The sequence below is a fragment of the Apostichopus japonicus genome, chromosome 15, assembly GCF_037975245.1.
Source record: "Apostichopus japonicus isolate 1M-3 chromosome 15, ASM3797524v1, whole genome shotgun sequence".
NCBI classification, from domain to species: Eukaryota; Metazoa; Echinodermata; class Holothuroidea; order Aspidochirotida; family Stichopodidae; genus Apostichopus; species Apostichopus japonicus.
Window position 1 is genome coordinate 1457976 of NC_092575.1, and position 22949 is coordinate 1480924.

Consider the following 22949-nt stretch of genomic DNA (forward strand, 5'->3'; position numbering starts at 1 on the left):
AATTTCCCAACACAAAGTCGAACGCCGTAGATCAAGTTGCGAAACCTTCATTTTGCCACCAAATTGTACGCACAAAATGGGGAATTTGTTGTAAGAAGTAGATACCCACATACTAAACGTCCAGTCAGAATTACGCAATGGAGTGAGGTTTTAATTCTGGGCTATTTGTTCCCAGCTCCTCCTACAACTTATATAGATTCACAGGGTTGTACTGAACGCTCTTTCAGGCTCATATCAGCAAAGATATTGACATATTATCGCTGTTAGCCTACGAATCTCGCACTGGGGCTCGATTAAGAGTTTGGCTAATCAGTCTATAAATTAACGAAGTGATCACTCCACTCATAGACGTTGTAAAGTTGAAGTTGATTTCACGAGGATTTATTTTCTCTTCTCCTCTAATTAATGATGAATCGGCAATAGCATAATAAAATAGGGAATCAAGTGATAAACTATACAGCCATAACTAAAACAAAATCATGATGGCGACGTACATTTAGTAATATCCAGATATGTGAACGTACGTGCGCGCTATCAACAAAACCGTAAATCGATATTTATAATTAGTCATATTTATGTATATAATATAATACATGTTAATAAAATTATGCCAAAATAGTTTGCTAAATAATTCAGGGAGTTTACCGCATTACATATATATGTCGTGATATCAACATAACTTTCAAGTTTTAATATAAAGTACATGAAATCCATTTCGTACAATTTATTTTCTTTTCTTTGGAGGAAGTACTCTAACGTGACTCTGCATAAGAATGCATTTCATATATTTGGCACAGTGGTTGTAGTTAAATGGTTTCATTTCCATGCATTCAATGTAAATTTCATGTATTCCAAACTTAACCAATGAAGTAAGCAGGTGTGATATCATAGATGCATACTGTCAAACCAACCGTTTTGGTTTCCTGCACGACTGTTTCAACCTTGGATTGGAAACGGTTCAAACTTTCACTAAAGAGGTTGTAAAGTTTATAAACATTAGTATGTATTCTGATCCATAAACTTTTAAACTATAAAGTTGACTTCAAACCTCAAACTCACTTTCACACTCTAATGAGTCATTTACAATACTTTACAAATCATTTTGCCAAGTACACATATAGTGCTGAAAGGCTTCCAACAGTTTTCAGTTGTCATTGTATCAAGCTCAGAGAACATTTTTTGGTTGCAGTGGCGGAGCTAGGGGTATTGGTCAGGAGGGGCGATAATGGTCTGTAGGGGCGCTTTCGACACTATCTAAGCGGAGCGCCACCACTGGTTGGCGCGTAGCGTACAGAAAATTGTTGAGTAAAGATACTCCCTAGATCGCCGGAAATGACCCTTTCCGGGCCTGGCTAATTTGCAGATAAACGAAGAATAAATAGGTGTCATCGCCAAATTACACCAACAAAATGTGACAAATGTCAATAAGTAGATGAGAGCACAATAAAAAAGTCAATAATCGCGAATAAGTAAAAAGTGGTAAAGAGCTGAAAACGGCACCAGCAGTCCATTTGAGTCCGTCAGGGGGGGGGGGGGGCATCCGCCCCCCTGACTGTATGGACGCTCCGCCACTGTTGGGTTGAGTTATTATAATTTAAACAAAAATGCAAGTCCTCCATTCAGGACTCATGACCCAGATGGTATAAATATGATTCTGGTTATGGTGTGATCATTTTACAATCTGAGCACCGGTATATAACTCCGCGTCTCTTGTGAGTGATATTTCCTTTGGTTTCTCACCACAGAATGGACACGTAATATTCTTTATCAAGATTAGCTTTACATATATGACAGGGTTGATGACATAATTTAGCATAGAAAAGTTATAAGTTACATTTGAAATCAACACATTCACGAATAGATCCTCATACGGCTTAATTAGCGTTGGTTGAGACCAAAGAAAAACCGCAACTACACAGGTAGGCATATATGTGATAATGTTAGTGAAAAGCACGGAGTAAAATGTCAGCATGATTGCACGGGTGCGTCGGATTCTCCTAATTTTGATTTGAGTTGGTAAGTTGAGGTGGTTATAAGATTTTGAGAGGGAAGTACCAATGGCAAAGTAGATACTAGCTACTGGTAAGAGGGAACCTGTTATTATACATGGCACCCACTTAATTACGACCGCAATATAACTAGTGACCAGATATTTGAATAAAAGAAAGTTCAAACATACCAATACTGTTAAAGAAATGAAAATGGCTGCCATGTATTTCTTTAGGTTAACCACTTGTTTATAAGTTAGCGGTATTGCACAAAGCGCCAGATACCTATCGATAGCCACACCGCACATACACACAAGTGAATGTTGCGCAATAGTCACTAGTGCAGCGTACAGCATAATCGGTGAACGTCCGCATTGAAAGTGACAAAAACACTCGACTATGACGCATGCGCTGAAAGCAAGGTCTGAGATGTTAACGAATAAACCGAAAAAGTATGTGGTTTTCCGAAATAAATTGTATTTAATTTGCAACCAGATGACCGTAATATTCGTCAAAACAGCGAATATAGCTATCAATAAGCGTAGTAGCACCATGTAACCCCGAAGCCTCTCTTGCTCCTTAGTGAAAACTGACGGCGTTTCAGAGACCGGCAGACCGTTCTCTAAGGTTGTAAGGACCATCGTTGTTATGTAACTCATCGTCTCCATGGTAGCGGGAGTAGATGTATTCATCTAACAATATAAAACCAATAACCTAGAATTAGTGTTTAGATTACGAAAGGAAGAAACATAGTTCCATGTTTTAAGTTGTTCAATTATAATGTCGTTGAAACCTTCTTTTGTGCATGGTATATTCTTTACATTTTTATTTTTATTTTTTTGCCCTTGAAAATTTAAATAAAGTTCGTGTTAGAGCAATAATGAAGGTAGAATTATTTATTGTACACTTTAAATAAAACAATACAAATCTATACTTATAAGTAATCTATATGAAATTCTTTTGGGTGTAAAAACACATATAGTTCTCCAACGTTCAGCTTGTGTCGTTTATATCAAATTAGGAACACAAGATTCTCTCGACGCTATATATGACTATCTAGGGAACAATAATTACAAAATCCCAAGAGACAATTTCACAGTAATAAGTTTAAACCAAGCAATTGTTGGTATTCAAATAAATTTTGGCTTTAAGACGGTAAAATGAATGTCTCATACATCAAGAGAACTGCATTAATAGATAATATTGTATGCCAGTATATATATATATATATACATATATATATAAATATATATATATATATATATATAAATATATATATATATATATATATATATAAATATATATATATATATATATATATATAAATATATATATATTTATAAATATAAATATATATATATATATATATAACGAAGGGAAAGGAACGAACCATGTTCATCTTTAGTAAAAAATGAAAATGAAACTATACCTTCAGTTGTACCATATTGTCAGGTTTCGTATCTCTTCACGTGAACAGTCTGGAAACTCAGCCTGGTTAGGTACACCGGCATGAACGGTTCAAGCGGTTCACTACAGCTTTATCTCTTAATCTTGGACGCTACAGTGGGATGAATAACATTTTTGCTTGAAAATAAATAACTGATTGCTTGAGATATCCGTTTCATCGTTGTTTCACATGAAGTTTAGTAAGTACTAAGAATTGCCCAATGCACTTGTGCTAAACTACGTAGCTTGTGAAGTACCTATTTGCATAATTAATGGGTCATGAATGTCAACTTCGAATAGATATATCACTAACCATAGTCAAATTAGTAATTTAAAAGTTCCTTGAACAAAAAGGTGTCTTGACATCAGAATAACGAATAATTTAAAAAACAAATTCACTTCTACGGCACGAAGTGTAAATTTTTAATGCTCTATCCATCTTAAATCATGTTATAACAAATTAAAATAGATTTGTCATATGCTCCACCATGATACTGAAAATACTCAGTGTCTTAACGTTTCCTGATTTTCTGCTAATGTAAAATTTGATGCAGCAGTAGCCTTACAAAGTATCGATAAATCAATGGAGGACAGCAGCAAGGCACGGATATGACAATGCCTAATAAATCGAAAAACCCAGTTTTTTGGTTGATAATCCAGAGTTCAAGGTTTTTTTTTGTTGACAATTTAGGGTTTTTTACTGATCATCCAGGTTTATCCTCGATAATCCTGGATTGTCGCCTATAAACCTGGAAATTCAGTTGCCAATATTCAGGTTTATCTAAATAATTTTGATAAACCTGGGTTACAAATTGGAAATCTTGAATTTTCGGTTGATATTCCAAGTTTTATTGGAGAATCCAGATTTATCAGTAACAAAATCCTGGTTTCTCGGCGCCAATCGGTAAAATGGATTCATCATTCTGTACTGGTAAACCTGAATTCTCGACCGATAAATCGGGTTTTTTCCCCTTCTATTTTTGGTATTTGGCTTGCCATACGCGTAGTAACTCAACTTTCAACATATTTTGACAAGTATTTAGCTGATTGAACTAATACCATCATGGCCATCTCTATTTATTGCACAATATGTTATTGAAAACGACGATTTCGAGCCAACTTCTGCTGTTGCCACAGCAAAAGCGCTCAAATGGAAAACACCAATGTTAATTAACTTGGCTAGAGGTATTCTTAGCATAAATTTTAAATTAAAGACCTGTTTTCTGGATGTAAGTGATATGAGATTCGCGATGCAGTGAATAGGCCTATGACCACACTACAGTACGTGGACCTGGACGAAAGTTAGGCTTTCAAGTTTCAGTTGCCTAACGAGAGACCCCTAAGCCTAGCTAAAGAGGTTATACATATACTGAATACAGAAGATACAGCCTTGCCTTTATTATTGTAGGATTAACTGACTTTCGAAAACCACGACGGACATTGACCAACTCGCAAGTTCATTTGCAATCGAAAATGAAAGATTCAAGGGAATCCAGGTTGAAAGACTTAGACAGTCAGCTTAAACATGCAGTGAATATCTGCACCACTTCTGGTTTTAACCCTACAAAAATATCGGAGTGTGCAGAACCTGTAATAAGTTGGGTCATTAAGAAACGACGTCGAAAAACATTACAGAGGCTGCTTTGTTTGTCTTTGGTGGTCGTTATCATTGCCATCCTATGGGGAAACGAGAATTGCTACAGATGGGTTTGCATTGGGTGTAAACTCTTGCAGTTGAAGGTAACTGTCAGAGAATTTCTACTATATTACTTGTCATCATTATTTATTCCAAATTTTGTTTAATGAGAAGTTTCATGTGATTTCCAGATATTGGAAAGGGTAAAAGCTAGACAATTGAAGAAAAAAAAATGATGGGAAGTGCATTCAGGGTGATAGCTAAGATACTTTATGAGGACGGGTAGCCACATTGTTCCTTTCCAACATATTTGGGGTCAGTACTGAATATCTAAGAATTTAAGGCTGTACAGTTCCCCTGCATCTGTCAGCCCCCTCCCCCTTCTTCTATGGCTTAAACCTTAACATTAAAACTTTTCTGGACATTTCTATTAAGTATAGATGTACATATTTAATAAAGATCAACATTAGCAAGTGTCTGATCAGTCAGACAGGAAAACTATTTTCAAGAGGACAATAAATTGACCATGTAGCTGAAGGACATTTCATGCACATTTACTGCAATATGCTGTTAGATTATATAGAATGAAATAAATTAACCATTACATTTAAGCTGCCATAGGCATATATACATTCACATACATATCACAGGTTGCCATGTAGTCAAAACATACTGCATAATCAGTTTTTGGTCTTTAAAACTAGTTTTCATGTTTTGGAGAAAACTTGCCAGTAGAACAGTGCTTCTTATTTTGATAGTTATTACCATACTGGGACTGGACAACTCTCTATGATGTCAACTGCGTGATTTCAAATCCTTACTATGTGGTAGAAGCAGTTACGCCTGAGGATTGCAAGGTAAGAGTTTGGATATATTTCAGTAAGTACTAAGGATATAGGGAGTGATTTATTAGACCTGTATGAAATGCTGATCATACAGCAAAATGCTCTACAAACATGTTATATACACTAAACAAATGATCAGTCAGTGTTTCCACAATAGGCGCGGTAATTTCTGCATTTAATAAGCAAAATGCATTGAACACGTAAATTGCTAACTGCATGCTAGCTGTTAGGATGGTATTTGTATTGCTCTTCAAGATATCTATGTTTCTGTCACCAGTGTTTTTTGATACTGAGAGTCCTTCCTTTGAATATCATACTGTATGTAACCTATACACCCTGTGGAAGTGACAAATAACTTTCAAGAGGGGATTATCCAGTCTGAATATCAAAGAAAAGCCATACCCTGGTGATAGAGCAAAGAAGGTTTTGGCCAAAATGAAACATTGACAAATCTATGGCACTTGCTCTTCACTCTTGATCACGGTCAACTTCCTACGACTACTTCAGTCAGTTTTATTGAAATATTTAGACATCTACCATTAAAGTATTTACAATGTTAATCTCAGTTAACTATTGAAATGTTTAGACATCTAAAATTAAAGTATTTTCAGTGTTAATCCTTCTTCATCTTTATACATTGTGACAGTGGTGTCAGCAATATCCAGATGTTCACCGCTTGACTAATCTCTCACATGATGTCATGACTAGTGAATACCTACTGAAGAAACTTCCAGTGATCATAACAGATGCTCGTGAAGGCCAATCAGCTTCCGACAATTTAAGTTTCAAAGCATTTCAAAAGGTACGGTCTGTATGATGTAACTTCACAACCCTAAGAGCTGAAAGTTCCTTTAAAGGTTAAGATATTGTTGTTTTATATGAAAGGTTTTCTGATATTGGTCTGTGCAGCAAGGCTTTAGCTATGTTGTCTGTTTCTTTTTGTTGTTTGTGTCATTTTCACGTTACTATAGATTGTTTATTCTTTTTTACACAGATGTACTTAGAAGAGAATGTATACCAAGATTGTTTAAGCTGTCCCTACGTTAGTAGCATTGGGAGTTCCAATATGATGGATTTCTTGAAAAGCATTTCAGAATCTGGCAGTTTTAATGCTCACTGGTAAGAGACCCAATGTTTTAACAGGGCTAAGCTTTACAATAAAATTTGCTGTTAGACCTTTAGACAAACTGGGACTCCAGTAGTGCAATTGGTTTTCAATCCAGCATGGTTGGTCGGTTGTCCACCCAACTGGGTTGGTTGTCCAAGCTGCAGGGTGTCACGGTTACATGTTATGAAGCAACTTCTTCTTTCTATACAGGTTTAATTGTCAGTTCAAATGCATGAAAGCTTTCAGAAAGTTCTACCAAAGGCCTTATTTTATCCCACCAATGGTTGATTCCAGCGATGAAAACTTTGTTCTTGTTGGGCAAGAAGAGAAGACAGAAAATGATGGCGATTATATTTCCACAGCTCAGGTTAGTTACGAAAATGAAATCCTTCATCGACTTTAAAGCACCAAATTTGTTACCAATAGATGTCACCCGAGAATGTGTTCATGGTAGGAGAGTTGTGTACAGTACGATCCTTGTATGGAATACCAGCTTTGGGCTAGAAAATCTCCCCTTCAGTCGGTTTATTTCAGTACCTCCAAAGGGATGGAGAGTGACACCAATTTATCATTTCACCTATTTTGAGTGTCGTTAGTTACAATGCTATCTGACTTTGTAATCCGACAAGTCCTCCACTGGACGACCTCCAAAAGCTGATTTTGGTTTTCCAAACAGAAATTTGGTCGTCTCGGATGACTTTTATAAGTTTGCCCTGTCACTTGCCCAGCCATATATATATATATATATATATATCTGCTATCCTTGGGTTATTAGCATTGTAAGTGTGACTACTTGAATAATTAAGTAACTGCAACCATATTCAGACTTCCTGGCATATTTTGGGATCGGTGCAGGTGAAACTGTTTCACGATAAATATGGATTTCATGTGATTCAATTTAAACATTTGCTTTCATTGTCCTCTTTTTGCCCTTTATACTCCCTAGTCTTTTATGAGATCGGATTCGATTGCTTGGCTCACCCAAATTACAGGACAATTCCACATAACATTGCATTCAGAGTGCGGATGTCGTACAATGGAAGAAACCTTACAAGAGGGTGACACACGTGAGTTATATTCTTGTTAATTATTTATTTAGCTACAAGGGAGGGAAAGTGCATTGCTACATAAAGGATGCATTGCATCATAAAAAATGCATTACCGCATAAAAGATGCATTGCCACATAAAAAATGCATATGGTGGATCGTATAAAAAATGACCTTTATGCTTTATTCCAATGATTCACTCACGTTGATATTGGTGCTGGAGTACTGTGACTTAATTTTGTGTAGGGCAGTTGACAAGAATTGATCATTATTATGTTGATAATTTCAGAAAAACAATACTTAGAGATAATTAGGGAAATACAATAATTTGGTATGAAAACACTCAGATAGATAGCTTTTAAGAGAAGATTTGTCTCTGTTTTGAAAAACAAGCACAAAATCCTACCATGTGATCTATCCATCCTTAATATTCTTATTTCTGGATGGATCGGAACTTTCTAGATCTGGGATTGGCTACCAAACTATTATTTTTTGGGCGTAAAATTGTATTTAATTTGGGGGGTATAAAGATAAATGATCAAACTGACATGAAAATTAAAAACAAAACTTTGATAGGGCAAATTCTTTATAAGTACAACAATGAAGAAATAGCCAAGTTAAATATTTTGACCTCTGCTGTTTGACCTTATCCAGTTTCATTCTTGTGGGTTTTCTTTAATAATCCCTGCTTATGATCATACAATTGATTACTTCAATACTAGTCATAAAGATTTCATGGAGAGTAATTTATAACCGTTCTTTCATACTACAGTGGCATACACCAGCAAGACATGGTGGTTCACTTACCAAGCTGTAGGAGAAGGAGAAGTCATTGCCATAGGGTCCAGTGGTGATTGGGACTGAGGTAGTCCAAGGGTGCAGGGTGAACAACGACAAGGGATGATACAGCTTTAAATTACAGCATATTTTGTAAGGATTCTGGTATATAGGTCATAACTAAAGTCATACTAATTTCACAATCACATGGCTGAAACTGCTAATGGCTGAAACATTAAGGAAAAGACATTATAATATATTGACTAAGGCCCTGGTTTGATGGTAGTCCTGAAATTCGCTAGGATTGTTCCACAGCTTAGGGACCAATATGGATAGCCACTTGACTAGAGCTCTACTTTGTATCCAAAAATTTGTTATCTTCACTTTCCAAGCTCATTTATTTGATGAAACAGAAATTATTTAATATCGCCACCAGATTGCCTTCTTCATAAAAGCAAACAGTTTGAAAAATCTTGTTCCCTTTTACAAAGCCTCGTAGGTTTGGTTTACTAATTAACATTTCTTTTTTTTTAGATTTTGCCTTCTTCATGCCAAAAGTTGCAAAGTGGTTTGCACTTACACCAACTATCAGGTTTCTAGCAGAATTTATTTCTCTTTTTGATATCAAATAAACTGAAATAAAATGAAAACTAGTCATTTTGTATGTTGAATACGTTGGCTTTTGAGAACCAAGCTAGGCAACCTTTGGACCTCAACAGTCATGCAGTGTGTAAAAAGTAAGACACTTAAGGGAATTACAGCAGCTAGTCTGTGTGGGTCTTACTCATTGTACTCCCACATACCTACCAGTAGGCACTGCTGGTCTACAAGATCTCTATGGGTCAGTGGCATGTACAAATGAGGGAGTGGGGTTTGGTGGTCCACCAATCCAGTCAATCTGGGAAAACATCCAGTCGGGGGATGTTTTCAACATTCAAAAGTACTTATTAGTAGAAGGCTTGCATTTAGAAAGTACTTATAATCTTAACATGCCTCAGAATGTACCAAGTGGCTGCTAAACTTTAATATTTTTTGCATTCATTCACCCCACAATTACTACCCTCATTCTTAAAATTGTGGATCCGTCTACAACCTGTACATGAAGGTTCATAAGCCAACCTGATTCAGTCTGAGAGATTTGGAAGTTGCCTCATGCCCCAACCAGAGAACTTGAAGTGTATTTGTGTTCAGTACTACTTCCGAACAAGCCAGTACTGTTCTGTAGATTTCGATACAAACCAGAGATATTTTTTATTTAATGTTTAATAACATTTAAGGTAGTTTTAAAGCTATAGTAAAGACATTAAACCAAAAGTCATATGGTCTTCCATGAAATGTTGCTCAATCTTGTCAAAATCCAATTGTCATGGATATCTATTTTCTTACTGAGGAGTTTTGTAATGTTCATCTTAATATTTTAAAATGAATTGTTTGTTAAAAGATCTCTCATTTTTTCTTCTAAGATAATTTGTTAGGGTTCATCTTCTGAAGAAAAAAAAGGAAAAAATTCCATTTCAAATTTATCGTTTTCTGTTCATGAAATAAAAAAAGAATCACTGAACATAAATGTGATAATGTTACAGGAGAAATATTAAAACTGATCAACGAATAAAACTTAACAATGAAATCATTTGTTTCTTTCAACTTTGTATTGCATTTTATTTTTCATGGTCAATCGATAACTTTTAACACAAAAGGTAACATCATTCTCCTTAATATTAATCTGCACACGTATTGAAAATATGGGAGTTTGTGAATGCTGTGACCATTCCAATTACTGAGTAAACATTAATGATTTACAATGTAAATGGGACATCAAAAGATGGACTCTTTAGTAGAACAACCTACATGAACTACTGTATGAGTTGTACCGTGACATCAATACACTGCTGTACATACACAGATTACACATTTTAGTAATTGTATTCTAATATAACACATTGGAAGTCTATGATCGGCAAATGACTACATACACCAAACACATGGGATAAGCTATATATAGTCCTGAAAAATATATTTCTTCTCTCAAGACCTAAACTATGAAATTGGCTTCCAGTAAGTCATCAATATTGATCCAAACTGTTAGCTTGCTTACATTGCGATATAACCATTCAAAAGCACTTTCATTGACCTTTCACCCTGGACTATATATACAGTGCATCCAAACACTGAATAGAGCAAAAACATAGTGCAAGTCAGGAAATCAAATTGCTTTCAGGTTGACAAAATTTTCTTTCCAAAATTGGAGCATGAGTGACCATTAATTGGCTTCTGACACATTTTTTAGCAAATAACGCTGACCTTCTGAATGTGCTACTTATTCTTTTGATGTGCTAGCCATTGCCTCTTAGCCTCAAACAACAAGATGGAAGCTGACATTGCAGAGTTCAAACTATCCACAGCTTTGGACATTGGAATAAATACCGTGGTACCGTGTGTGCTCGCACATAACTCCAGAGCTTCTTGACTGATGCCTTCAGTCTCACCACCTATGACCAAAGCTGACTGCATTGTCCAGTCCATATCACTGTGTAGCAGCTGGGGTAAGGCATCCTCCCTTCCATCTGTCTGGTTGAATGTATCCGCAATGTAGAGGGAAGTGTCAGCGTCTAGATAATTTGGGACCTCGGGCCAGGCTATTCTGTTGGTAACTGGTGTGTGAAAGTGAGCCCCAGCGCCGGCACGAAGAACCTTTGGATCCCAGATGTCAACGCATCCTTACAAACAAGATGGAGAACTCAGCATATTTTCATACCAATCAGGATGAAATTGTCAAGCAGAAAGCAGGCTACTGTATGCTGGAAAATTTCTGACAATTTGCAGCAACTTTTAGTATTAAAACTGCCTTTTTTAAATAAAACTAATTTAAAAATACGTCAATCTCTTATGACCTTCAGAATCTGCTTTGTCAAGTAAGTAACAACTACTTACCAGTATTATTACATCCTACATTCACCACCGCAGACACCTATTTTCTAAAGGCAAAGTTGGTTTACATGACACTGCATATCCCCGACTGTCCAAATATGGGGATCCAGCTGGCTACACTTATTATAACCAAACTATCAATCCCCATATTCCGTTTATCAACCGTTTGTATATTAAAATGACACCAGTAGGGTATCACATTGGTAAAGTGATGGTCAAATGGATTTTCTAAAGCAAATGCATATTTGTCTTACCTCTTGTAACTAGTATCTTCTCACAGTTAGCTGCTGCAGCTGCTCTGAGGATGGTCCCTAGATTACCAGGGTCTCTGATATTATCACAAACCAATGTCAATGGTATACAAGGGTCAGAAACATCAGTCTTTATCATATCATAAGAAGGCTTGGTGAAAACACCTGGACAACAGAAAAATAAAGTGATGAATTACAACAATGTGTAGAATCCTAATATAAGATATTTTTTCTTCAGATTATGCAAGATGAATAATAAAATAATTGTGAGCTAGGGTGACCATTATCAGACTTTATAGGTCAGGCCTAGTTGGGAGCAATACTGATGACATTTAAAATGTTTGTGCCACAAAACTAAACAGTTTTAAATCCTTGCAGAAAGTTTAGAAGTCGATGCTATTCAAATTTGTTAAGCACATCTTTTCTTGTATTGTTACTCTGTTTTCAAAAATGTTTATACTGAATTTAACTGAAACCTTTTTCAACATTCACAATTCAAGGAAATGCAAGTTGAAATCTGAAACTTAACTTACCCACAATGCCTTGAGGTGTTGACAAACCAGACCAAATTTCAAATTCTTTGTATGGAATTTTTACAAGTTCTGTTTCCATCTTGTCGATAGGCAGGCCATCGAGGTTGCTTGTTAAACTGAAGAATATCGTATGGCACTTTGCACCGACTGACAAAGCATCATGGACGAGTCGTTTTCCTTCTAAAATCACTTTATTATTTCGTTCTCGTAACTTGCGATTTTTGGCCATCGTCATAATTGAGCTGCAAAACAAAGAAGAGTTAGGAGAGTCAATAAAGCAGAGTCGGTCAACTTGAAGTTTTGGTAAAAGGGGCCTAGGCCTATGTCTGCATAAATAAAATGAAGATTTAACTTTCATGGAAATGAAAAGCAAAGGAGTGAGAATTTAAGCCAAAGCCAAATGATCGCAGACTATAAACCAAAGTCCTTGATAGTTGTCAATACTGTGGTAAACCTGGCCACCAAACATTGCCAATGAGTGTGAAATTACTCTGCAATATTCTTACACCTTTTTTAATATATATATTGTGTGGCATACAGGTTGGGAGGCCTGACTTTGTAAGAGTAAGAATGTTTAGTTTAGCGACAATTTCACGCCCACCTCGTTATTCTCTGATTACTAAAATGGCTTATCGCAAGAGAAGCATGATATGATCCCGTTTTCATCCACGATTTATCACTTGGATAGGGTTCAAAGGAGCTTCTGTTGGCTTCTTAGACTGACCCTCGGGATTCACCAAGTATTGACTTTTGAATATGTATACTTGCCCAAATCGTTTGTCCGTAGATGGGGCTTTGGTGTACAAAAACTTTGAGTCATCTTCTTCCAGAATTATACTGCCTGTCTCTTTGTGGTTTCCATGGTAATTAGTTTTTCTGTTATACTGATGGTCGTTTTGGTGTTGCAAAGGTTCTACAAACGAAGTGTCACTGACATGAGAACTGGTAATTGCTGTTGAGGTTTGGTCAACTTTTGCTGGCCTATCATTAGGGAAGCCAAACCTAGGTCTAGTTTCAGGTCGTGTCAGTGAGTTACTGCCTGTAGGTGTTTGCGAAGCCGTCCCGGGATTTGAGTTGTCGGCCAAAAAAACCTTTAAGGCTTTCCTTCTCAAAGGTCTTCTACCACAAACTGATGTGGATGAATGTATTTGTGAGAGCTGCACTCCAGAAAACAAGATTTTTCTCAATTTCAATGTCGTTTGTAAAAGCAAAATTGATCGACAAACGTGCACGCTGGAGTTTATGCAGGCCGCCATTTTTACACTGAGCCGAGAGCTAGCTGTATTGAACGCCAATTGGGTAAATACAAAAATTCCAGATTTGGGCATCTTCAGTTTGTAAGAAACGAATGAGTTTTCTCGATATCAAATTTAAAAGGATCAAGAGCTTGACTGACATTTTTATGGTGAAATTGCCATATGTGGTACCGAAAACCTACTACCGACCTGGAAAAAAAACTATTTTTACTTACTCATTTTAGATTTATATGCCAGCAATGCTTCTTTTGTTATGTACATGACAATTGTCAAAGTGGGTGGCCCTACTCGTGGATATGATGAGGGCATTCGCGGTTTACTTGTAGTAGAGCATCCTCACTAATTTCATTATTTGGGTGTTCACATTTAGCATTATCCGAGAATTATCTATCACATTTTATGGCTTTCAGGGAAGTGTAAGAAATCTATGACATTCACATAGGAGAAAATATTAGTGTCAAAAGATTGACTTGATTTGCACTATTTTTAATCTTGTATTTGATTCAGTCTCGTGGGATAATCTATTACCTACAGTATGTTTACTTCCGTTTAATTTTGCTCCATAGTCAAAGTGAATAAGTGGCCAAATATACCTGAAAGACTACAAATAAAGATTCTATGATTCATCTTGAACTTTTGATGCTCAGTGTTTGAAGCTAATCCATAATATTCAATAGCAGCAATGTATTTCACTAAGTTTATTTACTAATATCATAATAACTTGAATAATAATAGGTAGGTTTGGTAAAATCATTGTGAGTTGGTGACAATAATATTGGAAGCTTCTATCAAGGGAATATTATATAGTTGAGGGAATTAGGGGCAACATAGTTGATCTTTTACTTGGTACCTTATGCAATGTTAATTATCATGGTGAATAATGCAGGCAGTCAAAGTAAAATCATTCAAGTATTCCAAATTTCCAAGAACATATGCTTTCAAAGTTTCTTTACAGAATAAAAGGCAATGAAACGAACACAAAAAAGCAAATACCATGTCATGATCTTGATTTGATTAATGTATGTATGCTTCACACAGTTACAGAGATGGGATAAAGTATGTAATATTTTATAACAAAATGATAATGAGTAAAAACAACATGAGTATGAAGCAGCCTGTTATTTCATATTTTACAACTTCAAACTTTCGGGAGGGTGGAGGTGGCGTACAGGGGTTGCAATGAGCCCCAACTTGAGAGACATTAATTTTCAAAGGCAAGTGACTCAAACAATTCTCACCTCATAGGAATAAAAGAGTTTTTTACATCTTGGCAAAATACTTTGCAATGGCTTGAATCTACCTTTGGCTTGTTACAACTCCTTTCGGGGAAAGGGTGAAGGGAGGAGGCGGTTGAAGGTGTAGACAAGAACACAACACGGAAGAAACAAACTTTAGATATGGAAGAGACCTATAATCTAGAATTTTTGGTTCTTTTTGACAAGTTTTGCACAGATCTCTTTATTCTACAACAAAACTAACTTGTTGAGTTTGCAACATATTATATCTGCCAGCCACAAAGCCAATGTACAAGTTTGAATGTACAAAATCACCAGCACTTGAAACACGCCATGCGGCACTTGCATTACACATGTAGCTGAAACTGAGACAAACTTGCTCAAAGAGCTCATAAACCTGAACGCTGAAATAGTTTTCATCGTTGAGTTATTGCCAGGCCATCTGCCAATGCCAGCAATTTTGGATGGGAAGAAACACTTCCTAACATTTGCACAGAACTGTTTAATACCAGTAACATGACTGAATCTGAGAGAGAGCATGTTAAAGATGGATTATTGTTTATCAAACATCTGCCAGATTGTTTAAATTGAGAGCAGTCTCCTGAGCAACAGCTTTCAACGGCTGATATTTTGCACATCTTCCTGACAAAATGGTCAAACCCAACCAATGTCAAAGGTTCCTTCAGCTGAAGTCCAATGAGAATGCTCTGTATCCAAAGTTTGTGTAGACATCAACTTGACTGCTACTGCCTGATGCACACATAACCTATCAATGAAGAAGTACGTAAGAATAAGTCAATTGAAATCAAGTTCACAAACATCCTTTGTGCATGTCAAAAGGAAACATCTAATTTAACCGGAAAGCCAATGGGCTCTTCCATACAACACAAAGTTTTCAGTCTGAATAAGGTGGACTTGAAATGATTGTCAATCCCATGCTGAATGATAAGACCTTAATACTCATTGTATATATAAATTCTCACCTGATGTTTGCTTCTGAGTTTAACCATATTTGATAAGTGTTCAGCGTTTGCTTGCACTGATCAACTTAACCGACTACTAACTCCAAGCCAAGGTAAACTATGACTAATATATAGCCTACCTTACTAGTTCCATTGCCCTGATGAATTTCAATGTTATAGATAGTTGTGGAGGAACACGGTACTTGATTTTTGAGGCTGCCGGACAAGTTCCAGTGATATACGTGTGGAGTAGACCCGGCGGAGATGACCTAAATCAAGTAACGAAAAGACATGACCGGTTAATAACGGAAAGACATAACCGTTTAATACAATTATCCAAGTCTTTGCATTTTGGAGAATGGATGATTCCAATCACGAATTCTCACAAGGAAATATTACAATAAATATGGAAAAACTTGAATTTAAGTCATTTCTTGAAGGTTTGACATTTGACAGAACCTTCAGCAACCCGAATGCATCATTTCTGTCAGGGCTGGAATTGACCCACAAAATATTTCATTGGTAATTCCTACCACTCAATGTCAAAGCCATTAAAATTATTTATTAACAATGATAACAACTACTGTGTCACTTAATCAAGTCACTGTACGTGCCCTTATTATAATCTTGATCATTAAACGTCATTATCATTTGACCAGGCATAAAAAATTGTCTGAAACTATTCTCGGCAGCAAAAAAAGCTATGAAGCAAATGTTAAAAAAAAATTTCAAACCATCTTATGTATTCTGTACATGTGTTTCTCTCACTTTGGAAAACAAATTACTTTGGTGCTCTTTATTGTTTTAGTCTTGTCCATTTCCCCTTGCCCATAATATCATTTAATATTCAGAATTTCATAACTTACAGTATCTTCATTGAAATGTGCTGAGTATGCATGACATTGGGGTGCATCAAAGACTGTAGTAGGAGCCAGCGATCTCAGATGCCACAGGGCCAAGGATGGTCCACCTCCACAAACCTGAAAAGAGACAAAACTCAGTGCAGGATTAAAAGAATAACTAGTAAAAAATAAGAAATATGACAGTTTTCAGAAGTATTGGAAGATGCTTTAATAGGTTCAAATGTTGGAGACCTACATCCCATACAAAAACCATTCAATTCAGTAACTGTAAATAAATAGTATATTCAATTATATGATAACCCATGTTTTGTCCTTACCAGCCAATCGTCAGATGGACTGACTTGAACACAGCCCAGCCACCTCTTGTTCGATGCTTGTGAACATTCCTATTGGAAAAGAACCAGAAGATAATGAATCGTCTTAAAAATACATAATGACATGGTAGATGTGTTTTACAAGGACATTAAGCCTGAAGGTAAGCTCTAGGTTTACTTAGGAAAAAAATGTCTCTATGAAGAAAGAGTATATCCTGTTCTCCCCCACCCTCCCCCACCCTACACACACACACCCATCCACCATCTAACATATACCAGAAATAATGATGGTAATATATCTTGTCTTGTCACATGACTTTACAGACTAAATAGATGACAACAAATAAGTTATGGTCACTGGTAACTTGTTACACCCACAAACCCAACTGTGCACAAGTCAAGCAGTCGCTTCAGGACCTAAGTAACATTGTTTTTTTTTTACGCAAAACCCGACGCCACACATTTCTTTGCACCTATAAATTAACAATTAATACAATTTAGTTTACCTCATTTTTGAAAGGTTCCATCAGCGCTACTGCTTGCCCTGGTGTCCTTGTATCTGAAATGAAGAAAAAACAAGTAGAATCGTGACATCGGAACGATTCAAAATAAGTCTTTGTGAACTGTTTACTAAGTGAAGTTCCTGTAAATTTGAATGTGCCACTCATTAGAATGCATTACAAGGTGAGGCCTAACCACCACATATCTTACCCCATATTCTAACACTGCCATCTTCTGCTGCCGAGGCCAGCTGATCAGAACTGTGAAAGAGACTGAGGGCCTGGATGTAATCTTTGTGACCGGTGTAGGATCTCTGATGACAGAAGAGAGAGAGTGACGTTGACGTGTTTGAGAGAATTGTAACAAAACATACCAGTAATGGTTGGATTGAGTCAATACTTGTAATATTCCTGATTCTAGCAGATTCATCGGATGGTATCATTTCATCTTCATATCTTTATTGCAAGCACGCTCCACAAACAAATACCAGTTGAATTGTATCTTGAAATATGATAAACTTAAGAATAAGTTAAGTTGGCTTCTGTTGGGACACGAATAGTACTTTCACATGTAGTTAACATTATACAATGCTAACAAATGTTATCACCGCTACTACATGATGAAGATGTATTCATTGCCATCATACATTATTTGTCCCGGTCTCCAGATCCCAGCTGTAGACTATACCATCACCTCCTCCAGAGTAAAGAGTTTGGTCCTGTAAAAGAAAACAAAACTGGATAGTATTGTGTGTAAACAACCATCAAAGTGACATTTGTGTTGTTTACTTTCATTTAGCAATGTTCCTCAACTCTTTACAAGTGTACTTTCCAAAAAGGGAGACTATATTCAAAGATTGATTTCAGATCTGAATGGTAAGTGTTGAAGCTGGCCCTGAAAATTCATTTGAGGGCAAAATATGTCCGTCAACAGTTCCAGTGGCATTCTCAAATTAAATTGTGACAAATATTGACACCATTGTGCTAGCTTTCCAACCTGCCATAGCTACTAATCGGTGTAGACTGGTAAAAATCAAAAGCTGTATATAATTGATTTGTTTTGAAGTAACTATGGCTCATCCTATGAATTAATTTATTGCTTTACTAAAAATTTAATCATTACGGTAAAATATTACTTAAGTATTGATAAATAAAAGCACCAGGCATAGGCGGTCTAGACTATTGATGCAACAAACTGAACAGGATCTAAGTTTTCTTGATAAAAACATTCATCTACTTTATTGATCGAGAAGAGTGTAAAGGATCTAGAGGCTTACCTTTGGATTTAGTACCATGGCGTTGGTCTCATTACCCCCAAGATTATCCAAGTGGGGTACCCTCAACAGCCACACCACCTTCGGTTCCTGAAAGAGATTAATATAAATTTCCAAATCAATATTGTCACCGGCTTTCATTGACTTCTGTTGCATTATCCCATAGCTAAAATTCAAATATTATGAATCATTTCAACCATTATTTACCACATTTTGAATCCTACCTTAAAATCAAAAGAAAATAATAAAACATTTGAGGTGTCAATGGCTTTTGACTAAGGTTTTTGCAAAATAAAAACTGTTTAGATATGTTAAGTCCTGATCAGAAATCCAATTATTTTAATAAAGGTATTATTTCTGAAAGATGTGAAAAAGAGAGGTAAATAAGTATGGAAAGGGATTTTGGAATTCAAATATAAACACACTGGTCAACATGCTATGAGCCCAAAGGCATGCTTACTAAAGTTACTTGTAATGTTATTTACTCAGTGCAGGGTCTTATGTACTAATGACTCACAAAGTAAAAAAAAATGTAACACCAACCTTCTGCAATATATCTGTCCATTTGTATGCTTTGATGTCACCCCATCCAGCACTGGAATCCAAAGATGCCAAAGAAAAAGTAGAGAACCAATATATCCAACATATTACACGAGAAATGTCCACCACACTCTTAAATAACTATTTCTTGGGACCAGAGAATATATTTTACAGATGTTCTTTGATGAGTGTTAAGCAAAGATAATATGATAGTAAGAGAGAAGTAAAGAAAATGCTCACAAATGCTTATTTGTCTAAAGAAAGGCTGTGATTTAAAACTGTATCCAATCATCAAAACCAAAAAAATGAAAATCTCTTAAAAAAGGAAGAATTATAGCTTTTATTGATTACTTTTGTATTTTGTTTTCTTACCATATAAGAACTGAATCCGTTGACACCATTGTGTATACAGCTCCATCAAACACTGCAAAGAAACATTTATAAGACAGAGAAAATAGCCTGAATAAAATACACCATTATACAACTGGTAATTGTTAAAGATAAGCAACAAACTATAGATTTTAATGAGAAATTAAAGAAACCATTGGATATGTGTTGATTCTACAGTATATGTAGTACAATCAGGAAAATCACTTCTTCTAAATAAAATTTGATATGTGAATGAAATCAGCAAAAAACTGAAGTCACAGTAAACATTGCATATTGTGGAATTCTAAAATAATCTATGGATAAACATATCTTCAACCTGTCTGTTTTTGTTTATGAGTAAACATAACTTCAAAATGTCTACCATTTCTATGAGTAGACATAAATTCATCATGTCTAGTTGAATGTCTAGTTGAATGTCTAGTTGAATGTCTAGTTGAATGAAGAACATACAGAATTTTCAAGGGAAAAAAAATCATACCACAGTAAGCTTGTAAGTTTGACTCAACTTTTTATATCTATATTTTTTAATAAGAGTCAGACATCCCTGGGATGGAGAGAAGATACAATCTGATGATGAAAACACTTTCAGTGACCTCTTAATGAATTCTCACCTTTGAATTTGAAAATTGGCTTAAATGAATTTTCATTAGCACTTGACGACAGAGCACCACTCATACTGTGAAAGAAAAGAAACACAGAATAACTGTTCATTTCATACTGTACCTTTTAAACCAAACAACAAAAGGGCAGGGTGGGAGAAGGTTCAAGATTACTTTCTAAAATGAAAGATAAGTAAGTAAGTACTGTCTAATAGAAATGTAATAATTTCATGAGCAAAATGAGTTCTGCCGATTTAGGACAAAGGAAAGAAGGGTAAATAAAGGAATAAGTCTCCTCTTCCACTTCTTTTTTAATTTAACCTACTTCCAGGACACTGCTAATATCTCAATTGCCCAAGCAGACATGTGTGTTCACGTCATCACATGTGAACACTTCTAAAGTTAAAGGTACACTAATACATCAACCTTAGGACCTTAACTACATAAATAACTGTTGTACTCAAAGGCTAATATGAAACTGAAAAGCAACATGTCATATCTTAATCCAACACTGGAATTTCTTATTTTGAACTCATGTAATACTTTCTGCACTCTCTATCAAAACAAAGACATAAATGTAAATATATCATTTTGTAGTGTCACTTAAAATATTTAAAAAATTGTTACTTTAAAAAATATTAAAGGACAATTATGAAACTCACTGATAAATTGCAACAATTCCAAAGTTGTTTCCAGTGGCTAAGTATTTTCCATCAGTTGAGAAAGACTGAGCAAAGATATTCATGTTCTGCTTCTTCAACTCCTCTTGCACTTGAGTCTATTCAAGATATAAAAAAATATTTAGATTAAAGTTCAACTTTTGCGAAGGGTCATTTGAATGGAACAAGGTGAAATGGAGTTTCCAAAGCATTTTCTCAAACTTAAAGTTATGAAGGGGCTCACATTAACATCACAAAAGTTGCTTAGTGTTGCCTGGAAAGAAAAATTCATGTTTGACCAATGTAACCGTGTACTTTGGTCTGTATTTAAAAAACAACAATTAGCAATAATTTGCTTACAGTAGCTATGAAAGTTTCTAGAATTTCATCAAAGTTTATCTTTTTTTGTAGAAATTTTGTTTCCCTCTGTGGCTAAATGATTGACAAATTATAAAGAAAAATAAAGACATTTTCAGCTGAAGTATGGTATCCTGATGACATCATTCATTCTGAACTTCACTTGTAATTGCCAGATAGATGCATTTATAAAGTATCACAATGATACCAATGATATAATATTCATGATACAAAAACACTATGAGGATGTGGTTTTCACTTAAAGACTCATAAACTTTTCTGCTAGTTTGTTATGAAATAAAATTCAGTCAAAGGAAAGATATTCTTAACTTAAAAGTCGTTAGTTTTGGCCCAAATGTGAGCATGCTAAAATTGGCTAGAACTTTGCAAAGTACTTTCCTAGAGGCTTTTATCTTCCAAATTTCTCTAGCATTTGATGAATATTATGAAGATTAATCAATATATCAGTGCCAATAAACTTCACTCCTACATTGGCAGTAAAAATAAAATCAAAGTGGCTATTCTTACGACTGTTCGTAAGAATAATTTCCGATTACGCATGCGCAGTTGCTATTTTTATGACAGGAGTACTATTTTTTACGACCAGGAGTAACAATAATTTCCGGTTAGGGTTAGTGTTAGGATTGGGGTTTAGGGTTAAAGTTAAGGTGAGGGTTACCCCTACTTCATGCGCAGTTGCTTTATTTACTTTACTGCGCTTGAATTCGCCTTTGCCGTAAGAATAGTTTATAAATAATTGTTACGACTAGTCATAAGAATAGCCACGGCCAAATAAAATAAATTGTTGAAATTGGAGCATGACTCGCATGAGTGACATTTCATTTGAGGTTCTTGCACATTTCTGGAGCAATATTGATGACTTTCAACGTTGACTTGATTCAACTTAGTTTTATTCTGATTATTTCAACTACGTGAAAAATAAGTAAAATAATATTTCGTTGCTGGGACTGAAACCTTACGCATTGGTAAGAACAGGGTTTACAGTTTACACACAGTAACTGGTACTTATGACATTTTTAGCGAAAATGGTACCAACACAATCCAACGGGTATTCAAAATTGCGAAAAACGTAGCTGAGAAAGGGCAGCTTTTAATTATGTTAAGTAGGCCAAATGCAATATAAATGGACATAGAAATCGCTTCTCTAATTGCATACTTACTTCATAGTTAATAGACATCTTAATAGTTTGCCAATAACCTAGATAATCGGAAGAGATTTTACTTTTTAGACGCTCACCCCGAAACCGCGCTACTCGGCAAAAGAGGGTGCATTAAACTACAATAATCCGTACGTGCGTGCTAAAACAACGCATTTGCTACCCTATTGCTGAACGAATTTTTTTTCTGGTGGTAACCAGGATTCTGACGATTTCAGACTCCGTCCCAACCATTTCATTCCTTCTAGTAAAGTAGTGGAAAA

General features: G+C 35.7%; 4 protein-coding genes across 4 annotated transcripts; 1 reads left to right on the forward strand and 3 right to left on the reverse strand.

Moving 5' to 3' along the window:
- Positions 1-117: 117 nt before the first annotated feature.
- On the reverse strand, positions 118-3858 carry LOC139980989 (uncharacterized). Its single transcript, XM_071993072.1, has 2 exons — positions 3418-3858; positions 118-2680 (listed from the first exon to the last, which is right to left on the reverse strand). The coding sequence occupies exons 1-2, from the start codon at positions 3430-3432 to the stop codon at positions 1670-1672; spliced, it is 1026 nt and encodes a 341-aa protein (XP_071849173.1). The 5' UTR covers positions 3433-3858; the 3' UTR covers positions 118-1669.
- Positions 3859-4512: 654 nt separating this feature from the next.
- On the forward strand, positions 4513-10474 carry LOC139980674 (uncharacterized). Its single transcript, XM_071992495.1, has 7 exons — positions 4513-5174; positions 5829-5927; positions 6562-6717; positions 6910-7034; positions 7234-7390; positions 7970-8090; positions 8843-10474. Exons 1-7 carry the CDS (start codon positions 4908-4910, stop codon positions 8932-8934), a joined length of 1017 nt encoding a protein of 338 aa, XP_071848596.1. The 5' UTR covers positions 4513-4907; the 3' UTR covers positions 8935-10474.
- On the reverse strand, positions 10475-13844 carry LOC139980672 (rRNA methyltransferase 3, mitochondrial-like). Its single transcript, XM_071992492.1, has 4 exons — positions 13328-13844; positions 12560-12801; positions 12030-12191; positions 10475-11564 (listed from the first exon to the last, which is right to left on the reverse strand). The coding sequence occupies exons 1-4, from the start codon at positions 13813-13815 to the stop codon at positions 11161-11163; spliced, it is 1296 nt and encodes a 431-aa protein (XP_071848593.1). The 5' UTR covers positions 13816-13844; the 3' UTR covers positions 10475-11160.
- Positions 13845-14832: 988 nt separating this feature from the next.
- LOC139980675 (THO complex subunit 6 homolog) lies at positions 14833-22841 on the reverse strand. Its single transcript, XM_071992496.1, has 13 exons — positions 22690-22841; positions 21155-21270; positions 20505-20569; positions 19876-19927; positions 19507-19558; positions 18967-19053; positions 18337-18408; positions 17901-18003; positions 17696-17748; positions 17193-17261; positions 16879-16992; positions 16153-16281; positions 14833-15816 (listed from the first exon to the last, which is right to left on the reverse strand). The coding sequence occupies exons 1-13, from the start codon at positions 22705-22707 to the stop codon at positions 15733-15735; spliced, it is 1014 nt and encodes a 337-aa protein (XP_071848597.1). The 5' UTR covers positions 22708-22841; the 3' UTR covers positions 14833-15732.
- Between the last annotated feature and the right edge of the window lie 108 nt (positions 22842-22949).